This window comes from Clinocottus analis, unplaced genomic scaffold (genome assembly GCF_023055335.1).
Source record: "Clinocottus analis isolate CAN_PGR_092001 unplaced genomic scaffold, fCliAna1.0.p SCAF_6, whole genome shotgun sequence".
NCBI lineage: Eukaryota > Metazoa > Chordata > Actinopteri > Perciformes > Cottidae > Clinocottus > Clinocottus analis.
Genome location: NW_027176218.1, coordinates 2,127,087 through 2,146,329, shown reverse-complemented (window position 1 = coordinate 2,146,329; position 19,243 = coordinate 2,127,087). Strand labels below are relative to the sequence as shown.

General features: G+C 43.7%; 2 protein-coding genes across 3 annotated transcripts; both read right to left on the bottom strand.

Annotated features, from left to right (window-relative positions):
• Positions 1-1,276: 1,276 nt before the first annotated feature.
• rfwd3 (ring finger and WD repeat domain 3) lies at positions 1,277-9,023 on the bottom strand. Of its 2 annotated transcripts, none has more exons than XM_068603169.1 (13): positions 8,858-9,023; positions 7,434-7,750; positions 6,956-7,218; positions 6,807-6,862; positions 6,518-6,709; positions 5,952-6,043; positions 5,649-5,763; positions 4,577-4,832; positions 4,338-4,488; positions 3,971-4,147; positions 3,431-3,645; positions 3,105-3,319; positions 1,277-2,528 (listed from the first exon to the last, which is right to left on the bottom strand). In XM_068603169.1, exons 2-13 carry the CDS (start codon positions 7,748-7,750, stop codon positions 2,385-2,387), a joined length of 2,193 nt encoding a protein of 730 aa, XP_068459270.1. In that variant the 5' UTR covers positions 8,858-9,023; the 3' UTR covers positions 1,277-2,384. The 2 variants fall into 2 exon arrangements, with proteins under 2 accessions (XP_068459270.1, XP_068459271.1); XM_068603170.1 differs by lacking the exon at positions 8,858-9,023 and adding an exon at positions 8,514-8,850.
• A 1,222-nt stretch (positions 9,024-10,245) lies between these two features.
• On the bottom strand, positions 10,246-17,882 carry LOC137804131 (mixed lineage kinase domain-like protein). The gene is made up of 11 exons (XM_068603171.1): positions 17,845-17,882; positions 16,511-16,964; positions 15,837-15,935; positions 15,413-15,590; positions 14,280-14,380; positions 14,049-14,187; positions 13,348-13,432; positions 13,083-13,231; positions 12,290-12,339; positions 11,766-11,906; positions 10,246-11,041 (listed from the first exon to the last, which is right to left on the bottom strand). The coding sequence occupies exons 2-11, from the start codon at positions 16,956-16,958 to the stop codon at positions 10,992-10,994; spliced, it is 1,440 nt and encodes a 479-aa protein (XP_068459272.1). The 5' UTR covers positions 16,959-16,964; positions 17,845-17,882; the 3' UTR covers positions 10,246-10,991.
• Positions 17,883-19,243: the final 1,361 nt, after the last annotated feature.

Below are 19,243 nucleotides of genomic sequence, written 5' to 3'. Positions count from 1 at the left end.
AAAAAATAATCCTTCATTGGTCCGGCATATATATATATATATATATATATATATATATATATATATATATATATATATATATATATATAACATGAATTACATATTGTATATAGCCTGAGTACTGAGTAGGCACGAGACCTGAAAACAAATGTGACAAAATGCTTGGAAACAGCCTCAACTGAAAAGATTAAAAGAAGAATCACATAAAAATATAAATAACGAAAAGAGCATTAAAGTACATTGAACTTCACTTTAGCATCAATAAATATATGATTTAACCATTATTACTCATCACCAAAGATAATGCAATAAAACCACCTGGACTTCTGACCAATCACAGCCGAGCGTCAAGGACCGTGATGCTGCCTTTAGGGCTCGCGCGTAAATTCCTAAATTACGTCCCTGAAGATGGTAAATACAGTGTAGATAGACGTATACTACAAAATTTGGAATTTACGAGTGATTCCTGAAGGCAGCACCGCTGGTAGATAACACTGTTTCTAGATGGAGGCATCCCATAAAGATCATGAATTGTTGGAATAATCTACAGATGAGTTCATCTTCGTTTCAGGTTCACATTAAAAAGCTTTTGTATCGTTCATAAAATGCCAAATTATTGGCAAAATAAAAATACAAAAAAATAAATCTAAATTATTCTTCACAATCAGAACCTTTCACTTTAATGCTGTGTGCATTAAAATGTTTAATTAAAGGGCAAGTTCACCCCACAAAAAGTTGTCTTTTCGATCTTATAACAATAAAGCCGTTAATCCTTCACACTGTCTCTTTAAATAAACGTAGAAGCAGAACATCTAAAACATCTACAACATGATTCATAAACCTTGAATTTTATTTTTCAAAATTAAAAATGACTTCGAAGACTTTCATTAAAAATAACTCACAATTTTTATTCGCATTGAAGTCGTACACAAAACAAGTTGGTAGCAAATATACAAATATACAACTTCCTTTAGAAGAATACGAGGAGTCAAAAATGTACAATAGCTGAGTCCTTTGGCACTGAACAGTCAGGTGGAGACCGAGGAAGAGGAGGAGGAAGAAGATGGGAGAAAAACCCCAACATGCTGGAGAACCTTCTATCTGCCGTTCTAAGTGTAGCTGAGAAGTAATTATCTTTACATCCACCAGGAGTTTCATGTTTTAACTACAAATCACTGACATCTTGAAGTTTCCGATTTCCAAAAACACACCATCGGACTGATGGTCAAGGTGGATTCAAGGTCGAGTTAAAAAAAAAAAAGAGAAAAAAATCGGGTTTAAAATCTTGAAAGTTCTTTAATTGACTTCCTTCTCACAAGAAAAATGGCAACTTTTAATTATTATCCGTTAGGTGGACTTTTGTTTTTGTAGGAGAAACAGACAGTTCTGGAAGGTGAAACCATGTTCATTGTTGTTGTAATACAGGTTTCAGCCACAAGAAGCTGTAATATTCATTTTGGCCACAAGAGGCTAAAATGAATATTACAGCAACTGGAACATTGCTGCTGTTTTTTTCTTCTTCTCTCTTCCTACTTGTTTCAAAAGCAGATACAAGTTCAACTTAATTTCTGTAAAGTTTGAACATGTACTTCACAGACTCGTCACAGTGAACCTGTCCCTCATCAGCGCCCTCTGGTGGACGAACCATTTAATGGAGAAACACGCCGATATCTCGAGTCCACGATTTACACTGCGTGATGACAAATATATATATATATACAGACACATACACACACGCACACACACACACACACACACACACACATCTCAGTAAGACTCAGTCATTCATAGAATTCAGAAAACAATGAAATTGTTTGAATATATTTTGCGATCATAAACTGAATACTTTCAGGTTTTTGTTTAAAAAAAAAACAGCAACAAAAAAAACGTGAGTTATTATTATTATTATTATTGAATCGCATTCTCACGTTTATTTTTGGTCCAAACAGCCGGTCCATTAACCAGAAAATCAACGGGCTTCAAGTTCACCCTTTACAGAAAGTAAGAGAACTAATAACATGATATCACACACACACACACACACACACACACGCACCCACACACACACGCACGCACACACACACACTGACCTTTGACTCTTGACTCCTGTAAACATCTCTCACCCCCCCCTTCTACATTCTATGGGAGACCCTTCCCCAGTCCTCCCCAGCTGCCTCTGGTGCGTCTGCGGGGTCAAAGGTCACCAGACGAGCAGCAACGTGACACTTGGTCCCAAAAAAAAGTGAAATCTTGGTTTTTCCTCGAGTTCGTAATCACAATTTGTTTGCGCGTCGGCAAAAAGTTGAGCAGCATTTTCAGTGTGTGTTGTTGTTGTTGTTGTTGTTGTTGTCTAGTTTGAGGGCGCGCCAGAGACAGAGGCTCGCTCACTCCCACCTGTAGAGCTTCAGCATCTTCTCCGTCAGCGAGGCCAGGAAGTGTTCTCCGTTCTGAGAGAACGGGCTGATGTCGAGCACCGGCAGGTCGGCCGGCAGCTTCTGCAGCAGAGCGCCGCTGGCCGCGTCCCACACCTGAGGGGGCGGGGCTTAACTTAGTCAGGGCGTCAGCGTAACAACACTCCACCAACCATGAAAGAAAACGTAAAAATAAACCAAATGACTGAAAAAAAAAATTTTTACATTAAAATGTAATTAGTCTCAAAACAATCTACCCTAAAATTTGGGTTAGAAGTCGCTACTTTTAAATATTTTTTATTTCTTAACTAGCAACACAAGCTAACAACGCAAGCTAGCCTCTCTCACAATCTTCACAGCGCTAGCTTGCGAGCCAGCAGCGCGATGTAGCAGCAGAAAGGCCAACAGAAGCTACAATGTCCATAACGTCCTGGTGGATTAGCCAGCGACACCTCCACCTAGCAGCTCGAGCTAGCCTAGCAGCACCACCTAGCAGCGCCACCTAGCAGCGCGAGCTAACGCTGTGGAGGTGGTGGAAGAGGCTAGCTGAGCTCGCTAGCGCTGACCTGGAGCTCAGACCCGTTTATGATTAAATACGATTTTTTTCTTTAAAAGTAGTAGATGCAGCATGTAAAAGCGTGCTCCTTTAACAAGCATTCAATGACACACAACCGCACACACACACTCCCTCACCATGGTGGAGTTGGAGGCCTCGTCCCCGGCACACACCAGGGCCCCGCCCCCGTCCGGCCTCCTGAACACGGCGTTCTTGGTGAGCAGCTTGCAGGACGAGCCGGCGCTGAACGTCTGCACCGGAGAGCACGAGCAGCCGGGCTGCTGGGCCGAGTCCTGCTGCGGGGCGCGCGTCAACGCCATGAGCACGCAGCGCAGGGCCGGGTGGGAGCGGCCTGGACATCATGCACACGATCATCATTATGTAATGCATTAGAAAGATACAATATACTATATATATATATTTATCAATAAATAGATATATGTATATATGTGTAATCCCTCACCTGGCCGGTAGGTGACCAGGCAGTGCCGGCTCTCCGGCTCCACCTGGATGTCGGTGCAGCCGGCGGCCTCCAGCGGCAGCGCGTGCGGCTGGTACGTCGTCTCGTTGAGCTGCTCCCAGAAGCAGCCGCCCTCCAGCGAGCCGGCGATCAGCCCGCCGCAGGGGAACGAGCTGGACGCCGCCCGCGGGACGTAGCACAGGGACGCCACGGGACACCTGGGACAGGGGGCGGGGCCAATTATCATTAATATCAGTGTCCTTCAAGGTCAAGACGGCTGACTCGTATGGTGTCAAAACAGAGACTCAACTAAAGAGTGACGGACACAAATGAGCCCAGCGAGGAGACGGGCGATGAGCCAATCAGAGCAAGGGGCGGGACTAAAGGTGCAACAAAAATGGAGGCCGACGAGGCTGTTTTTAAACACTACAGGTCAGATCCCTTCAGACAGACTGAATTCACCGATAAAATAATCTTTTAATACTCGACTGTGAAGGTAGTAAAGTGGTAGAGGCTCGTGTGTGTGTGTGTCTGTGTGTGTACCGTGAGCGTAGCGGCTGCAGCTCCTGCACGTGCGTGCTCGTGTCTCTGGTGTCGTACACGAGCACGGAGCCGTTGCTCAGACCGGCGTAGACGTAGTTGCTGTTGTCCAAACACCAACAGCAACTCCACACGGGCTTCCCAGTGTTGTAGGTCTGAACCACCGTGTTGGTCAGCAGACTGACACACACACACACACACACACACACACACACACACACACCATTTTACATGTGAACACGGTTCTCCGTTAGCGATGCCGCTAACGTTAGTAGCTCTCCTCCTGCCAGTTCTCCGTTAGCGATGCCGCTAACGTTCTTAGCTCTGCTCCTGATTGGCTGCTGACACAGTCACGTGATCGTTGGCGTACCTGGTCAGCTTGATGGTGTTGTCCAGAGCAGCCGACAGCAGCAGGCTGTCGTTCTGCCGGTTGAAGGACAGCCCTCGGATCTGTTTGGAGTGGATTGGGACGTACTGACTGGCCTTCATGTTGACCACGGTCACCTTCTTCACGCCGCAGCCTGAGGGGGAGGAGACCGAAGAGTTAGCGGGGACCAATCACAGCGGGGTGACGCCAAATCTCAACCAACCAACCACTCGCTCGCTCACCGGGCAGCAGCGTGGCGTGCGGCGAGGGCTGCGAGGCCAGCAGGCAGCTCAGCGTCTCGCAGTACGACAGAACCCTGGAGCCTCCGGCCTGAGACACCAGCAGCGCCTTGGAGAAGCCGTACTGCGCCGCCCGCGAGCCGGCCGGCCGCTGGGACGAGAGGAGGAGGAGCGAGCCGGACGCCGAGGAGGAGGAAGAGGAGGAGGAAGAGGAGGAGAGCGAGCTCCGGCCGGCGTGAGCCATCAGGGCCCTCAGCTCCTGCACAGAGGGAGGAAGAGGAAGATGATGAGGGGTTTCACTGACATGGAGCTGGAGACCAAACCAACAACTGGTCCACAAATCCACCGAGTTTACTTTTTTTTATTTTTATTAATTATGCTTTTTAATTAAATCCTGGAATAGCATATGATGGGATAAGTAGTTAAAAATAACATGTCAAGCTCCTTCGAGTATTAATTAGAAAATGTTTTAATCTTTTATATGAACTGAAGCAATGAATATGAATTACTAAACTATTTTCTTATTTTGCAGAGGGGGTTTTGTGCAATTTTTTTTTCATCGTTATTTCTTTTACTGTAAAGTACACACATTATCATTAAAAACAGTAAAATTACTTTAATATTATATTTTGGGGCAGTTCATGTGGTTTCTCCATCATTCTGTGTGTAAATTATAAGAATATGAATGTTTTGTTTTATACAAAAAAAGATGTGAAATTGGACTTTCATGTGATTTTATTGACTCATTTAATCTTAATGTAATTATTCCAACGTTTTTGTATCTCAAATGCAAAAAGTTAATGAACTGGTTTATTATTCTCTGTCTTCAGTCTCTTCAGCGTCACAGAGCGAAAGAAGCTCTTCACTGTCAAAGCCTCATTTATTACTTATTTACTGTGAAATGGTCAGTTTATCATATAAATCGTCAGCAGAAACGCTGCCGTGATTAATTATGAATAAAACTCTGAATGAAGACAATATAAAACACACATTTGAAAGAGGACAGTCATGTTGAAGAGTTTCATTTCGAGCAGAAACTGAATGAATGAACCCTGAAGCTCTCGGCGCTCGTTACCTGCAGCTCTTGTTGCGCTTGTCCGTATTTGTTGGTGACGACTTGCAGCTTCAGTTTGAACTGAGCGGATTCCAGCTCAGCCTTCCTCCTCAGAGACTGCTCCTGCTCCAGAGACCTGCACACACACACACACACACACACACACACACACACACACACACACACACACACACACACACACACACACACACACACACACACACACACACACACACACACAGACTTATTCCAGCGTTCATTTCTCCTGTATTCAAACGTGTGTTCATTGACATTGGAGTCGCTCGGCCTCCACAGGAAGCTCACTTCTTCAGCGCCTCCTGCTCAGAGTTGTCCAGCGCTCGGAGCTTGGGCGCGTAGAGCAGCACGATGTCGGAGCGCTTCGCCTTCTTGTTGCACTGAAGAGATACAACAGAAACACAAACTGTGTGTGTGTGTGTGTGTGTGTGTGTTCGACATGCAGGGTAACACACAGGGGGCGGGGAAGGAGACACACATACATCCTGACCAATGGATTTACACTCTTCCATGACTTAAACCACATTTACATGACGTAACTACATTTACATGACTTTTAACAACATTTTTTATGACATAACAAAATTTCAATGACTTTAAATCAAATTTCCAAGACTTTAAACCAAATTTCCAAGACAGATTTCCATGACTAAACATTTTGTGAAATCTTGATGTAAACATGGAAAACTGAGAAAATGTAAAAAATTTGAATTTGAATTTAAAACTCAGCGTAAACGTCATGAACGTATGAAAATAACAGATTTACATCACTTTTACAACACTTTTTTTCCCCTCCAAGGCCTTTTCCCCATTGACCGTGGTAACCCCGGGTACCGCGAGGTGCGCTGACTGACCTGCGGGCATTTGGCGGATGGGCCCTGCGCCTTCACCCAGCGCTGGATGCAGGTGAAGCCGAAGAGGTGGCCGCAGCGCAGAGCGGACAGCCGGTGCTCGCCCGCCGTCGTCCACGCCTCGAAGCAGATGGAGCAGATGTCGCCTTCGCCCTCCTCCGACGCCGCCGGCTGCACGGACGCCGACGCCGCCGGCTGGAGGCGGCGAGATGCGAGAGTTAAAAAAAACCCATCAAAACGCTTTTGAAGTCGCCGTCGTCCTCCGTCGATGCTCGTGAGGTGCGATCGTTACCTGGACGGTCTGATCTGCGGCCGCCGTCCTCTCGTCCTCTGCAGCCGAGCCGGAGTCTGAACGCAGGTGAGATGCAGAACACGTTTTAGAAACAGAGGACGCTGCGCCGGTCTGTGGAAACCGGCGAAGGACACAAAGAGCAGACTCACTGGTCGAGGCGGCGTCCTGCGGCCGCGGGCCGAGGTGAGGGCTGGCGGGCGCCGCCACCGTCTGGCTGGCGGGCCCCGGGGCGGCGGGCGGGCCTTCTTCGCGGCCACCTTCCTCATCCTCGTCGTCGTCAGAATCGCTGACCTCGGTGGTGCTGCCGGACTCGGGCTCGGCCGCGCTGGCGGCCGGCGCCCGCAGCAGGAAGTCAGGGAAGCCTCTGGAGGGCGCCGCCGTCTGGCTGGGGTAGTGAACCCTGAGGCCCTGCCTAGAGCGCACACACACAAACACACACACACACACATGCACACACACACAAGCAGTTTAACATCTCCGAAATAGACACACAACTTCCCGACACAAAGCGGCTGCTGAGCGGAGACCCAAAACTTGTCGCCGCTGCCGTTTACGTTCCCGATGCTGCTCATCAAGAACACGTGTGTTGTTCGTCACGTGTCCGTGTTGCCTAGCGTCCCTCTTTACCTGAGCCTCCTCCGTATGCGCGCCCCCTGAGCGGCCGACGGCGCGGCGGACCCGCCCACCGCTCTTTGACTGAAGGCCCAAGTGGCAGGAAGTCTGGGCGGCGCGCGCGACGCCGACCGCCCCCCTTCGTCGTCCTCGTCCTCGTCAACCTCGGTGCTGCTGCCGGAGTCCGAGATGACGTGCGGCGGCGCGGCGGCGTCCGATCCTGCCAAGTCCGCCGCGGCGTTGATCGCACGCTGTCTGCTGCTTCTGCTGCTTCTTCTTCTTCCTCCTCCTCCCAGCAGCACCCCTGGGAAGTCCACCTCCATGGCCTCCATCTGGGAACAAACGCAGGTCAAATGGTTTGAATCAACTCCGCTCCTGCTCAACCGTTCTCAGACCATTCCACCACAGGGTTCATGCACAATTTGACCAATTGATTTCATGATATTTAACCAAATGTTCATGACTTTTAACCAAATTTCAAAGACTTTTGACCAAATCTCCATAATTAAACAGTGTCAAATCTGTGTGTAAACAGTAAAAAGTGATAAAATGTAGTATTTAAACTAACAATGAGAATTCAAAGCATACAGTAAACCTTAAATGACACAAATGAATGATAGACAATAGTTTGATTAAAAGAATAAACATTTATATAGATGCATGTATGTATGCTGCTTATATTTTGAGCCTCTTTCTTTAAAAAAATATTAATTATTTCAAACTCAGCGTAAATGAACACATGAATATAACACACTTAGACAACTTTTACTAGTTGTCTAAGTGACTTTTATTTTTTCTAAAGACTTGTCAATGCACAATATTAAATGAACTAACAAAGCAAACAAAACAATAGTGCCAAGCTGCAGCAAAACCAACAGCAGTGTAATTCATGTTAATTCAGAAACATCTGATGCACTAAAACACTGACGGGGAGAACTTTCCTGCACAATCTATACTTTTATTTTGAATACTCAAAGTACATAATAATACTTCACTGAAGTACTGTTTAAATGTCTTTTACTTGTAGTGGAGTATTTACACAGAGTGGTACTTGTCCTTTCCCTAAAGTACAGGATCTGAAAGCGTAATACTTGCCAGTACGGAAGCCTCAACTGTCCATAAACTACCACTTGCGACGGCAAATGTTACGCTGTGTTCTGCGGGGCCAGGCGACGCCTTTCGCGGACACGCGCCGAACTAGACACCGAGGTCTCCAGGGCCTACGGGTAAAAACAGCCGCCGCCAGTAGCTGCTTGTACTCAATTCAGGTTGTTTTTTTTGTACGTATATCAGCAACGTTACACAACAACACATAGATAACAATAACGACAATAATGCGATTATCCGTTCTGATGCCCTGCTGAAATAAAACGCGGTGTTTTGTGAGATGGTGAGCGCGGTGGCTCGCAGGCAACGCGCGGCAAAAGGCTCCTCGTTACCTGAACGCGGAGGTGAGGTTTTACCGCTCTGTGGGAAACCCCGCGGATGGACAACTCGGGTTTCCGGGGTGACTACTTTTCCCCGGGAGAGTAGGACGCAGTCGAGATCCGCGGTCAGGGATCGAATCTCCCGGCGACCAGAGCCCGCGCTGCCCGCCCCCCTCCCATCCCCTCCAGCCGTGACGTCACCGCCGAAGATCATAAGTTGAGAAGATGAATCACGCGCGATTCTACGGAACCGTAAGTAAGTTAACATTACTATCTCGCAATTATGACTTACTAGCTCATAATTACGAGTTACTAGATCATAATTATGACTTACTGTCTCATAATTTAGACGTACTATCTTACCAGATAGTGTCATTCAGCCATCAATATTTTATATTCCTTTATTCGACCCCTACGGAAGCCCATTTCGCAACACACAAAAAATAAAATGAGGACAATTTCTTTTAAAAAAAATTAAGACCAAAAGATAAATAAATAAATTAGGATCCTAAAAAAATTAGGACCCCCCTCCCTCCCTCCAAAAACAATAATAATTAGGACAAAAAAAAAACAGTTAATCAACTTTTTTTTTTTGTTGTTGTCTTTTTTTTTCTTTTCATTGACTTGAAAAAAGGCAACGAAAAAAAAAAACGTTTTCCGTTTCATTCCAGGAGAGAAATGAGAACTTGACTACTGCCTACAATTGTCGAAATTACAGTTGCAGCCTAAATATAATTGTAGCTAATATATGTATGCACAAAGTAAAAGTACATAGTTGTACTTCCATTGACCATTTTTAAAAACTGAGTAAAATGCACACATATATTAAATGAATTATTTACTTTAAAGTAACTCATGAATAGGCATACGGATGGTTGACATGGCCAAGCTGTCTTTTGGTAAATAACAAGAGCACTTGAATATAAAACAGTGCTTGCAATGTGCTTGCAATGTTAAATTAAAATAATATGTGAATTGGAACAGGATTGGACCGTTATGTGACTTGTACTTGTTTTTTTGTATGACCAATACATATTTACATTTAAATGAAGGTATTGTAAAACCAAAGTGATGAAATATCGTATTGCTTTGATGTTTTTATTTTATTTTTGTCAACGGAAAAAAGACGATTAATTTTTTCTTTTTTTCTTAATATATATATATTTTTTTTTTTTCCTAATTTTTTTTTCCTGTGTGGCGGAAATGGGCTTCCATAGTACCTCCACCCACAATTGTAAATAAAAGATCCAACACACAGACACGTGAATGAAAAAGAATTGTCACATAGACGTGAATATAAAAAAGGGACATGGAAATTAAAAGAATAAATCAAAATCACTTGATTTCAAGGGTTTATAGGAAAGAGTAAAAAGCGGAGAAGCAATAGAGTTGTCTTTAGATTGTTCATTGATTTTATTCGGCATGTATCAACATGTAGGCAGCCATGGTGAATCAAACATCTCTTTTATTCGCTGAGAGGATTTGTGGTTGCTGCAAGACAACTTCCCATCTAAGTTAGCTAGCTAGCAAGCTAAGCTAACGGCCATGTTGTTGACGTGCATTATGAGAGACAAGAGAATGTATTGAAGAGCGGTTTCACGGCAAATCTATGACAAACCGAGACTTTCCAAATGAGCTTTTGAATTGACAAACAATACACGTGTGATTCACGACAAGATTAGATTTTTAGATTTTTGTTAAATCGTCTTTCACCATTGACTAACGTATGTTAATGTTTTCCTACCGTCTCCTAATAAACTCATGGTCACAGTAAAGATAATGACTGAGAGATCAGTCTGAAAACATACTGACGGTAGTATTGTTGTTGTCACGTGCTTCTCATGAATGAACAGAGTATTCACAGCGTAGTGGTGAGAAGTTGTAAAACATCTACGTTTCCCTGAACTACCTCTCAGCTCTAAGCAGCCATGTCATACGCCCATCTACTCTAAAGACATTTGAAGTTGCAAAAAGCAGGTTCAAACATTAAGAGATGCCCACAAGGAGTCACAGCAAACTAACTAAATTTTAAAAAAAAGTATGGCTTTTAGTGTAAACTTTTCGTGTGTATTGTTCAGGAGTTACAGGCCAGTCAAGAGTCCCCAGGAGGAGCGCTGCCGACGAAGAGGAAGAGGGAGGAAGAGGCCTACGACTCCTCGAGCTTGTTCACCACGCTCTGCAGCCGATCCACCAGCACTGGAGAAGAGAGAGAGACAGTTACAACGGACATCATTCACTGTTTGCGACTATTTTTTTAGAATTTCTTTAGAAAAGGACCAGAACTACCCAAAGTCTATCGAGGACCAGGACTACACTGAGACGAGAGGACCAGGACTACACTGAGACGAGAGGACCAGGACTACACTGAGACTATAGAGGACCAGGACTACACTGAGACTATAGAGGACCAGAACTACCCAAAGTCTATAGAGGACCAGGACCACACTGAGACTATAGAGGACCAGGACTACACTGAGACGAAAGAGGACCAGGACTACACTGAGACTATAGAGGACCAGGACTACACTGAGACTATAGAGGACCAGGACTAGACTGAGACTATAGAGGACCAGGAGTACACTGAGACTATAGAGGACCAGGACTACACTGAGACTATAGAGGACCAGGACTACACTGAGACTATAGAGGACCAGGACCACACTGAGACTATAGAGGACCAGGACTACACTGAGACGAAAGAGGACCAGGACTACACTGAGACTATAGAGGACCAGGACTACACTGAGACTATAGAGGACCAGGACTACACTGAGACTATAGAGGGCCAGGACTAGACTGAGACTGGTTCAGGACCAGGTAAAGGCCTTGACTTCACATTAGACCTCATGCTCTCAAACACAAACATAGAAACCTTCAAAGGATGGAGGATCTAAACGTGGCGGCCGTGGTTGTGAGTTACCTCCAGCAGACGGTCTCTGGAAGCAGTCGCGGGCCCGACAGGCGTCGATCAGATCCGCCAGTCCTTTGGGACAATCGGAGGGCAGCTCCTCTTGATAGGTCCCTTTTCCCACTTTCTCAAAGATCTCCTTGTTTGACCAACCTGGAGGAAAAAAAGTCAGCAAACGTTCGGCACAGAAGTAGAAGCCAATGGTCCTGTAGTCGAGTTTATGGTTGTGCAGCTGAGCCAATCAGAGCGGAGCAAAAAAAACAAAGGGCCTTTAATATAATAGTCACAGATTGAGTGATTGTTATATCAACACCAAATGAACCGAGGAACAAACGCGTGTCCTGATAATCTCACTTTGAGTCTTGGAGATGTTTCTCGTCTAGATTCCAGCGTTAAAAACAAACGTTTCCTCAGCGAGGATTGGTGGAGAAAACGGAGCGTTTCTTCTACACACAATTGTTGTGTTGCATTTGCTTAAAAAAAGCGGCCATATTGGCTTTCGGTACCAAACCCAATGGTTCTGCAGGTATACGCACCATCAAAAGGTTTCTTGCCCGTTGCCACTTCCCACAGGACGATTCCAAAGCTGAAAGACAAACATCTCCACGTTAGAATTGTTACCATTTCACCTCCACTCTAAAAACAGAAAAAGAAGTGTTTTCTCATCGTTGCTTCACGTAGACGTTTGAGCTTCACTGTGCAGAATTAAAAAAATAAAGACTCATAAATCTTTAATAAAGCTGTAAATAACTCATGAACTTTTTTTAAATCTGCTAGTCACAACTCATAAACTCTTTATACGGATGTTATTAAGGTTGCTTGACATGTCTCATAAACTATTAATAAAGCTGTGAACAACTCATAAATCATTAATAAAGCTGTGAACAACAACTAACCAATATGTAATATAGCTGTTGGTAACAACTCATACTCTTAATAAAGTTTTTTTAATAAAGCTGCTATGAACATCTCATAAACCATAATTAAAGCTTTTAATAACAACTAATCAATCTTCAATAAAGTTGTGAACAACTAATCAATCTTTAATAAGGCTGTTAACAACTCATAGACCATTAATAAAGCTGTTACACTGATAAACTGGAAAAAAAAGCTTTTCAGCCAACCAGGCCTGGACGTACTCAGACCTGCAGCAGAACATCCCCCCACAAAGTCAGTCAGATTAGGTTTTGTTTAAAAGCGTTTCAAAGTTGTCTAAGCCCTTCATGTAAACAGCCCTTCATGTAAAAAGCCCTTCATGTAAACAGCCCTTCATGTAAACAGCGCTGTCGTCAGCGTTCAGGAGTATGAGCGGAGCTCACGGGGTCGGACCTGTACATCTCGCTCTGCTTGTTGTAGCTCTGGTTGACGTCCAGCATCTCTGGAGACGAGTAGCTCAGCGACGCACTGCTTTGGGAAACTTTGGACTTTGTCAGTTTTCTCAGCGACGTCTCAGTTTTTGCCAGCTCAAGGCCTCCCAGCTAAAAACAACAACAACAACAACAATAACACCAGACCTCATTCAACCCTCCCCAACTACTTAAATACCGCCAAGCAGTGGGCTGTCAGCAATCCCAGCATGCACTGGTTTCAGTACCTTGACGACGTAGCCTTCAGCCACCAGGAACTTGTTGCTGTTGATTTCACCATGAACCTTTGATTTCTCCTCAGTCTGGTGCAGCCTGACAGAAAAGAAGGAATATGATGACGACGGTACGACGATACCTTCTACCATGAGCAATAAACCACACGGAGAATTTGAGGTACTTTATACTTCTCCTCCGCTACATTTCAAGCTGAAATTAATACGTTCTGATGCATTCTCGTGGGTTATTAAGGCACCCAGCAGCGTATAAAATAACTAGAATTAGCTCCACGTGCATCAACTGCAACATCAAAGTGATGAATGCATCAACAAGTATAATCCAGTAATATTCAGTCGATCCAGTGTACTTTGATACTGATACTTTTGCACACTGTTGTATTGTTATTTCTTTACTTGAATAAATTATTTGAATACTTCTTCTGCCACAGGTCATACTTCAATTATTATCAAGAAACCTGTGTATGTAGCAGTGGCAATGAGGACAACTATTCTTTCTTTGTATTAACTTATTTTTAGAAATGTTAGTATACCATTAATGCTAATACTACGCTTATAGATTTTCAATGCAGTGGATTGATCGTTTGTTCTATAAAACGTCAGAAAATAGTGAAAAACTATCCAGTTTCTAAAAGTCAGTTGTGTTGTTGTTTTGATTATCTTGCTGTTGTATCAAATGATTGCAGAGGACGGACCGGTAGAGTCCTCGAGCCGCGTCCCGACACATGCGAGCTCTGGTGGTCCAGGACAGACGGAGACCTTCTTTGTCCAGAACCTGACGGAGACTTCCCTTCTCGCAGAACTCCATGACGATGAGGAACTGAGGGCTGGGACCTAAAAACACACAAACACGTGTAAACACGTTGTATTTTAAAACAAAAAAGGTGCGACGTCCCCGATACTCTGAGGTCCTGCGGCTCTCTCACCTCCCTCGTCCTGGATGCAGATGCCGAACATTCGGAGGATGTTGTTCGACGCGAACCGCTGCATGGTTTTAGCTTCCTTCTCGAAAATCTCCCGCACCTCGCTGGAGACAACGTTCACAGGGAATGTGTGTCAGTATGGCAGTGTGTGTGTGTGTGTTTGTGTGTGTCATGTACTACTACACAAGGCTGTGTGTATAATACGAAGACTGTCGTAAGAATCTGCAGATCTGAAGTCCCATTTGCGGTTTTACAGTACGTTACGATGCAGGATCGTGTTGAAAACTCTGGAACCAATTTTGGTTTTCTGTTTTTCTCCTTTGTTTGAGTCGTAGGAACCCCAAATTAATTCCAATATGTGTGTTTATTTTATGTATTTGTTCAGCTAAGTCTTGAAAATATATATGTATATCTGCAAAAAAAAAAAAACACTTTAAAAACATATTTTGATCATAACTATAAGCATCCAGCATGATATAAGTCAGATTCCCCAAAAATGCCTCCTGGAGCGGTCAATAAGACACCTTTTTGGAAAGATTAGGACCTAAAGAATCAGAATCTGCAACAAAAATCACAATAAAACAAAGTATTGTCCTGTTAGGAAGGAGTTTCAATCAAAAAATATGTCAAAAATGGAAAAATTGCGTATTTTATGCCAAAAGATTGTCTGGATGGGGCATGCTGGGACTTAAAATGGCCGCGGGGTGATTTTCGAACGGTTTCCAAAAAGTGAAATTACATGAGTTAAGTTTACACTTCTTTACGACCTGAAGCTCATGAACGCATGTCCTTTAGTCGACTAAAAGCTCAACGTGTCTACAAATCTGACTTGTATCTTGGATGAAGAAGGTTTTTTTGGGGGGCAGAGGGGTCGAGCTAAGAGGGAAAAGCCAATAATTTCCGAAAAAAAGATCTCCGTCTACACGAAAACGCGTTAACAAGTCCAAACAAGTCCTAAACAAAAAAAAGAGGAAGTAAGCTGGGAGAACAATAGAGAAAGGATTCCTCTTCCTGATTGTCTTTTTTTGGGACTCTACGTATGAATTTAAGCATCCGGGGAAACAAATAATAATCTTAAACTTTGCGCATAGAAAAGGAGCGATGTCTTTGGTGCAACATTGTCCTGAAACACCGACCTCAGGCTGATGGTCACAGTGTCAGTGTATCTCTTGATGGCCACCGGGTCACAGTGGTACTTTCCTTTGTAGACCTCGGAGGTTGGTGTTGTCATGAAGGGCTCTCTGGGGAAATCGTAGACCAGATCCTTTGGTTTGATCAATTTGATGACTTCCTCCGTGATGCTGGGCTTATCCACTGTGGAAACAATTTGTTTATGTTTGATTACAGCTGTCTGTGGCGCCAGGGGACACAAAGTGTACACAAAACAGATTGCATGTTGTGTTTGAAAACCTGCCGTGAGACTGTGTTGTCCTTTAAATTGAAAAAGGTGAACCTGTAACTTATTCCCACATCCCGCTACAACAGAACAACATGAAGCTTCCTGTTTGTGTCCTTCTCATGAAGGTATTCCTCACGTTGAAGTGGTTTCGATGTACTCACGGCTCGCGACGACCTTTTCCACGTTGATTTTGAGGGATTCCATGTCTCTCTGCATGGCGTCTGTTTTCTCCTGCTGGGCTTTCATGTAGTCTAGAAGCACTGAGGAGCGAAACAACACCGATGAACCAAAACCCACCAGAGAATGTATCCTGTCCCACATCTCTGCTCTGGTTTCCCTCTCAATTATATACCATTTCATAGACCTCCATTTCTTCTAGTGAGCATGATGACGTATATTTGTGGACGGCGCATCGGTGTAGACACAACAATCTGGAAATGTCCATTAAAGCTGGCTCGATGGGACCAAATGTGCCGATTCTTTAGGTCCTAATCTTTCCCAAAAGGTGTCTTATTGACCGCTCCACGAGCCATTTTTCGGGAATCTGGCTCATATCATGCTGGATGTTCATAGTTACGATCAAAATATCTTTTAAAAGTGATGTTTTTGCAGATATACATTTTTTCCCAAGACTTTGCTGAACAAATACATACAATAAACACAAGTATTGGAATCAATTTGGGGTTCCTATGACCACTCAAACACAGGGAAAGGATGTCTTGAGACACAATTGGTTCCATAGTTTTCAACGGGTTAAGCCATAGAAAGTTCGCGAAGATCGACCGAGCTAATTTGGATCATCTACACTCGACAAGTCTAGAAGAGTTGGGCTCACGCTTCTTCATCTTGGCGTCGTCCACCCTGCGGTCGGCCTCGTCTTGTTTCTGTCTGGATTCCAGCTCGAACAACTTCCGCATCTCGTTGCTGAGGTCCACCTTCAGGACTCCGGACAGGACCTGGAAGGCGTCGTTGAGGCGTTCGTTCACGTTGTTGAACTCGTCTTCGCGATCGCCGGCCTTCAGAAAGTGCTTCAGAAAGCTGATCTTGGTGTACTTCTCGATGAGCACCTGTGCCAAATTCAGAGTGAAGGAGAGTCCCTTGAGGGCCATTTTCACCTCGGCGGTGATTTGTTCCGGCTTCCACTTTTGGATGGACCTCACCAGGTTGTCAAGGTGTTTGACTCGGTCACAAATACGCTCGCTGCGCTTCTCATTGGCCTTCACCTTCCCAACCTGGCTGTAGATCTTTGAGGCGATGCCCAGGATGGGCTCAATGAACTCCATGTTCAGCTGTTGGGAATGACAACGGAATAAATCAGAGCTGAAAGCAAATAAGTTCAACCCGAATAAGTTATCAGAACTCAAAAAAATTGAGGCAATCGATTGCCTCAATTTTTTGATTAACTTTAAAGTCAACATTTTCCAGAACTTAAAAGGTTGGATGATTTGCTTCTTGTACCTTTTGATAAGAGTTAAAAAGTAAGTGCTCATTTAGCTCAACTCAGATATCTGCAGTTAATATGACTCACGGTTTCCAACACAACTCAAAAGAACATGTTACACCAACTTGACATAATTAAGTTAGTGGAACATTTTCTAAAACTTTGAGTATACACTACCTCTAATTAATAACTTTGGACGTTCGGGTTCACAGTGCAAAATATGGACTTTACATTTCAACACCTGAGTAACTTTTTGCCATCTACAAGTAAACAACAAACAACTGATTGTCCTGAATTTTTTGTTTTAATTTGGCAAAACAACAAAAGATTATGGCAGACAAGGACTTTTTTATCTATTAAAAACATAAATGTCAACTCAATATATGTTATGACATTTCCACCTTTAATTAGTTTACTTAAGTGATCAAAACGGTGTATTTGTCAGACTCAACTACAGAAGGTTCCTGATTGGTTTGTTTAGGAGATGAACGATCCTAAAGTCAGGGCGGCCTCTCCCCAGATTCTCACAGGGAGCGTCACCGCTCTCTGTTGCCCTGGAGGGAAACACTTCCCTTTGTGTTTGACAGTTTTCAACACGTTCTCCGTGTGAACAGACTGTAGAGAGACACATCTGCTGGACACACACACACACGCACACACACACACACACACAGACACACAGCGCTGTCAGCCAAGACGAACGCTTTCAAAAGATAAAGCTTATTTACCTGCAATGGAAGGCTCCTCGTCCGAGGTCTTTCTTCTGTGTGTCGTTGCGTGAAAATGAAACTGCAGCCTTCAGCTCCTCCCTGTGCTGCTCACGACTTCCTGTTCCTCTGCAACGTTTACAGTTCCCCCTCCCTCATGACGCACCAGAGGTCTAATTATGTTACCGCTGAAGGAAAAGAAGAAGCAGAATATATATAGAGAGAGAGAGAAAGAGAGCGAGAGAGATGTTTAAAGTCTTTTAAAGCAACAATAATTCTTCTGAAGTGTTGAAGTACAGAAGTTAAGTGACAAATAAATCCACGTCGACTTCTTGTTTCACACGAGGAACAGAGGAGAAAAGACTGTGTTTGACCCCTTGACCTCCTGGTGTGAGGCTTCTTTATACTTCCTGCTCAATGATTAAGTGGATAACACACACATGGTGTGTGTTTTGTGGGTATTGTAGATGTCGGTAGGTAAAGCCCGCCCTGCTGCATTAATGTGCATGTTGCAGAACTCCTTTGTATCCTGTTGCCGTGTTTAATCACTGCATCACGTTCCATGAGCTCATCGTGTGTTTGCAACGTTAAGACCAAAAAATGTCACGACCTCCAACCATCAGTCCACAGATGAGCGCCAAGATTCAACCAATCAGAGCCGAGGATTTGTCCGACGTAGCTGTCAATCACTGAAGCTCTGGTCTAACTAATCTGGCTCTAGATTCTGTGACTGCGTGATTTATTTCTTCACTTTGAGTGGTTTCACATGGGTCGTGACACACCTCGAGTGTTTTCAGGCTCTTATTTCAGTCGGTGTTCAGCCATAAACAACTACAAAGTTACTCCGGTTGGTGGGCGGAGCTTTGTTTTGGCTCGACTGCGTTCAAAACGGCTGCCGGGGTCAGAAACGCTCATTGAACCTTTCCACCATAACGCCGTTTGTTTGCCAACTAGACGGTTAAAGTCTGGTTCCTTCATTAAAACATAAAGTTTTATTGAGCCAATAATCCTTTGAACATAACATTTTATATCAATGATCAACAATGTTTAGATTCTTCAAGTCACTGAGACCTGCAGACGTCTGCAGCCCAACATGTGCATGATTATACATATATATATCTATATATATATCTATATATATATATATATATGTACATATATATATATATCTACATATATATATATATGTACATATATATATATCTATATATGTATATATATAGATATATATACACATACATACATATATACATACATATATATATATATATATATATATATATATATATATATATATATATATATATATATATATTGTGATTGAGTACAGATGCTAATGCAACAATATGCAGTTTAGCATCCAACGAGAAGTGCAGAAAAACCTGTGAACGTGCAGAGTGGAGAATAAACTCTGACGCCA

What these genes read in the sequence shown, in the direction of transcription:
- LOC137804131 (XM_068603171.1), bottom strand. Translation starts at nt 16,958, where the DNA reads ATGGAGTTCATTGAGCCCATCCTGGGCATCGCCTCAAAGATCTACAGC. An exon ending in CGACGCCAAGATGAAGAAGC is followed by an intron (nt 15,936 to 16,510) that starts GTGAGCCCAACT and finishes TTCGCTCCTCAG; the next exon opens with TGCTTCTAGACTACATGAAA. An exon ending in ACTGTGACCATCAGCCTGAG is followed by an intron (nt 14,381 to 15,412) that starts GTCGGTGTTTCA and finishes CGTTGTCTCCAG; the next exon opens with CGAGGTGCGGGAGATTTTCG.
- rfwd3 (XM_068603169.1), bottom strand. Translation starts at nt 7,750, where the DNA reads ATGGAGGCCATGGAGGTGGACTTCCCAGGGGTGCTGCTGGGAGGAGGA. An exon ending in CCGCAGATCAGACCGTCCAG is followed by an intron (nt 6,710 to 6,806) that starts GTAACGATCGCA and finishes CGCCGCCTCCAG; the next exon opens with CCGGCGGCGTCGGCGTCCGT. An exon ending in CCTGGTCACCTACCGGCCAG is followed by an intron (nt 3,320 to 3,430) that starts GTGAGGGATTAC and finishes CATGATGTCCAG; the next exon opens with GCCGCTCCCACCCGGCCCTG.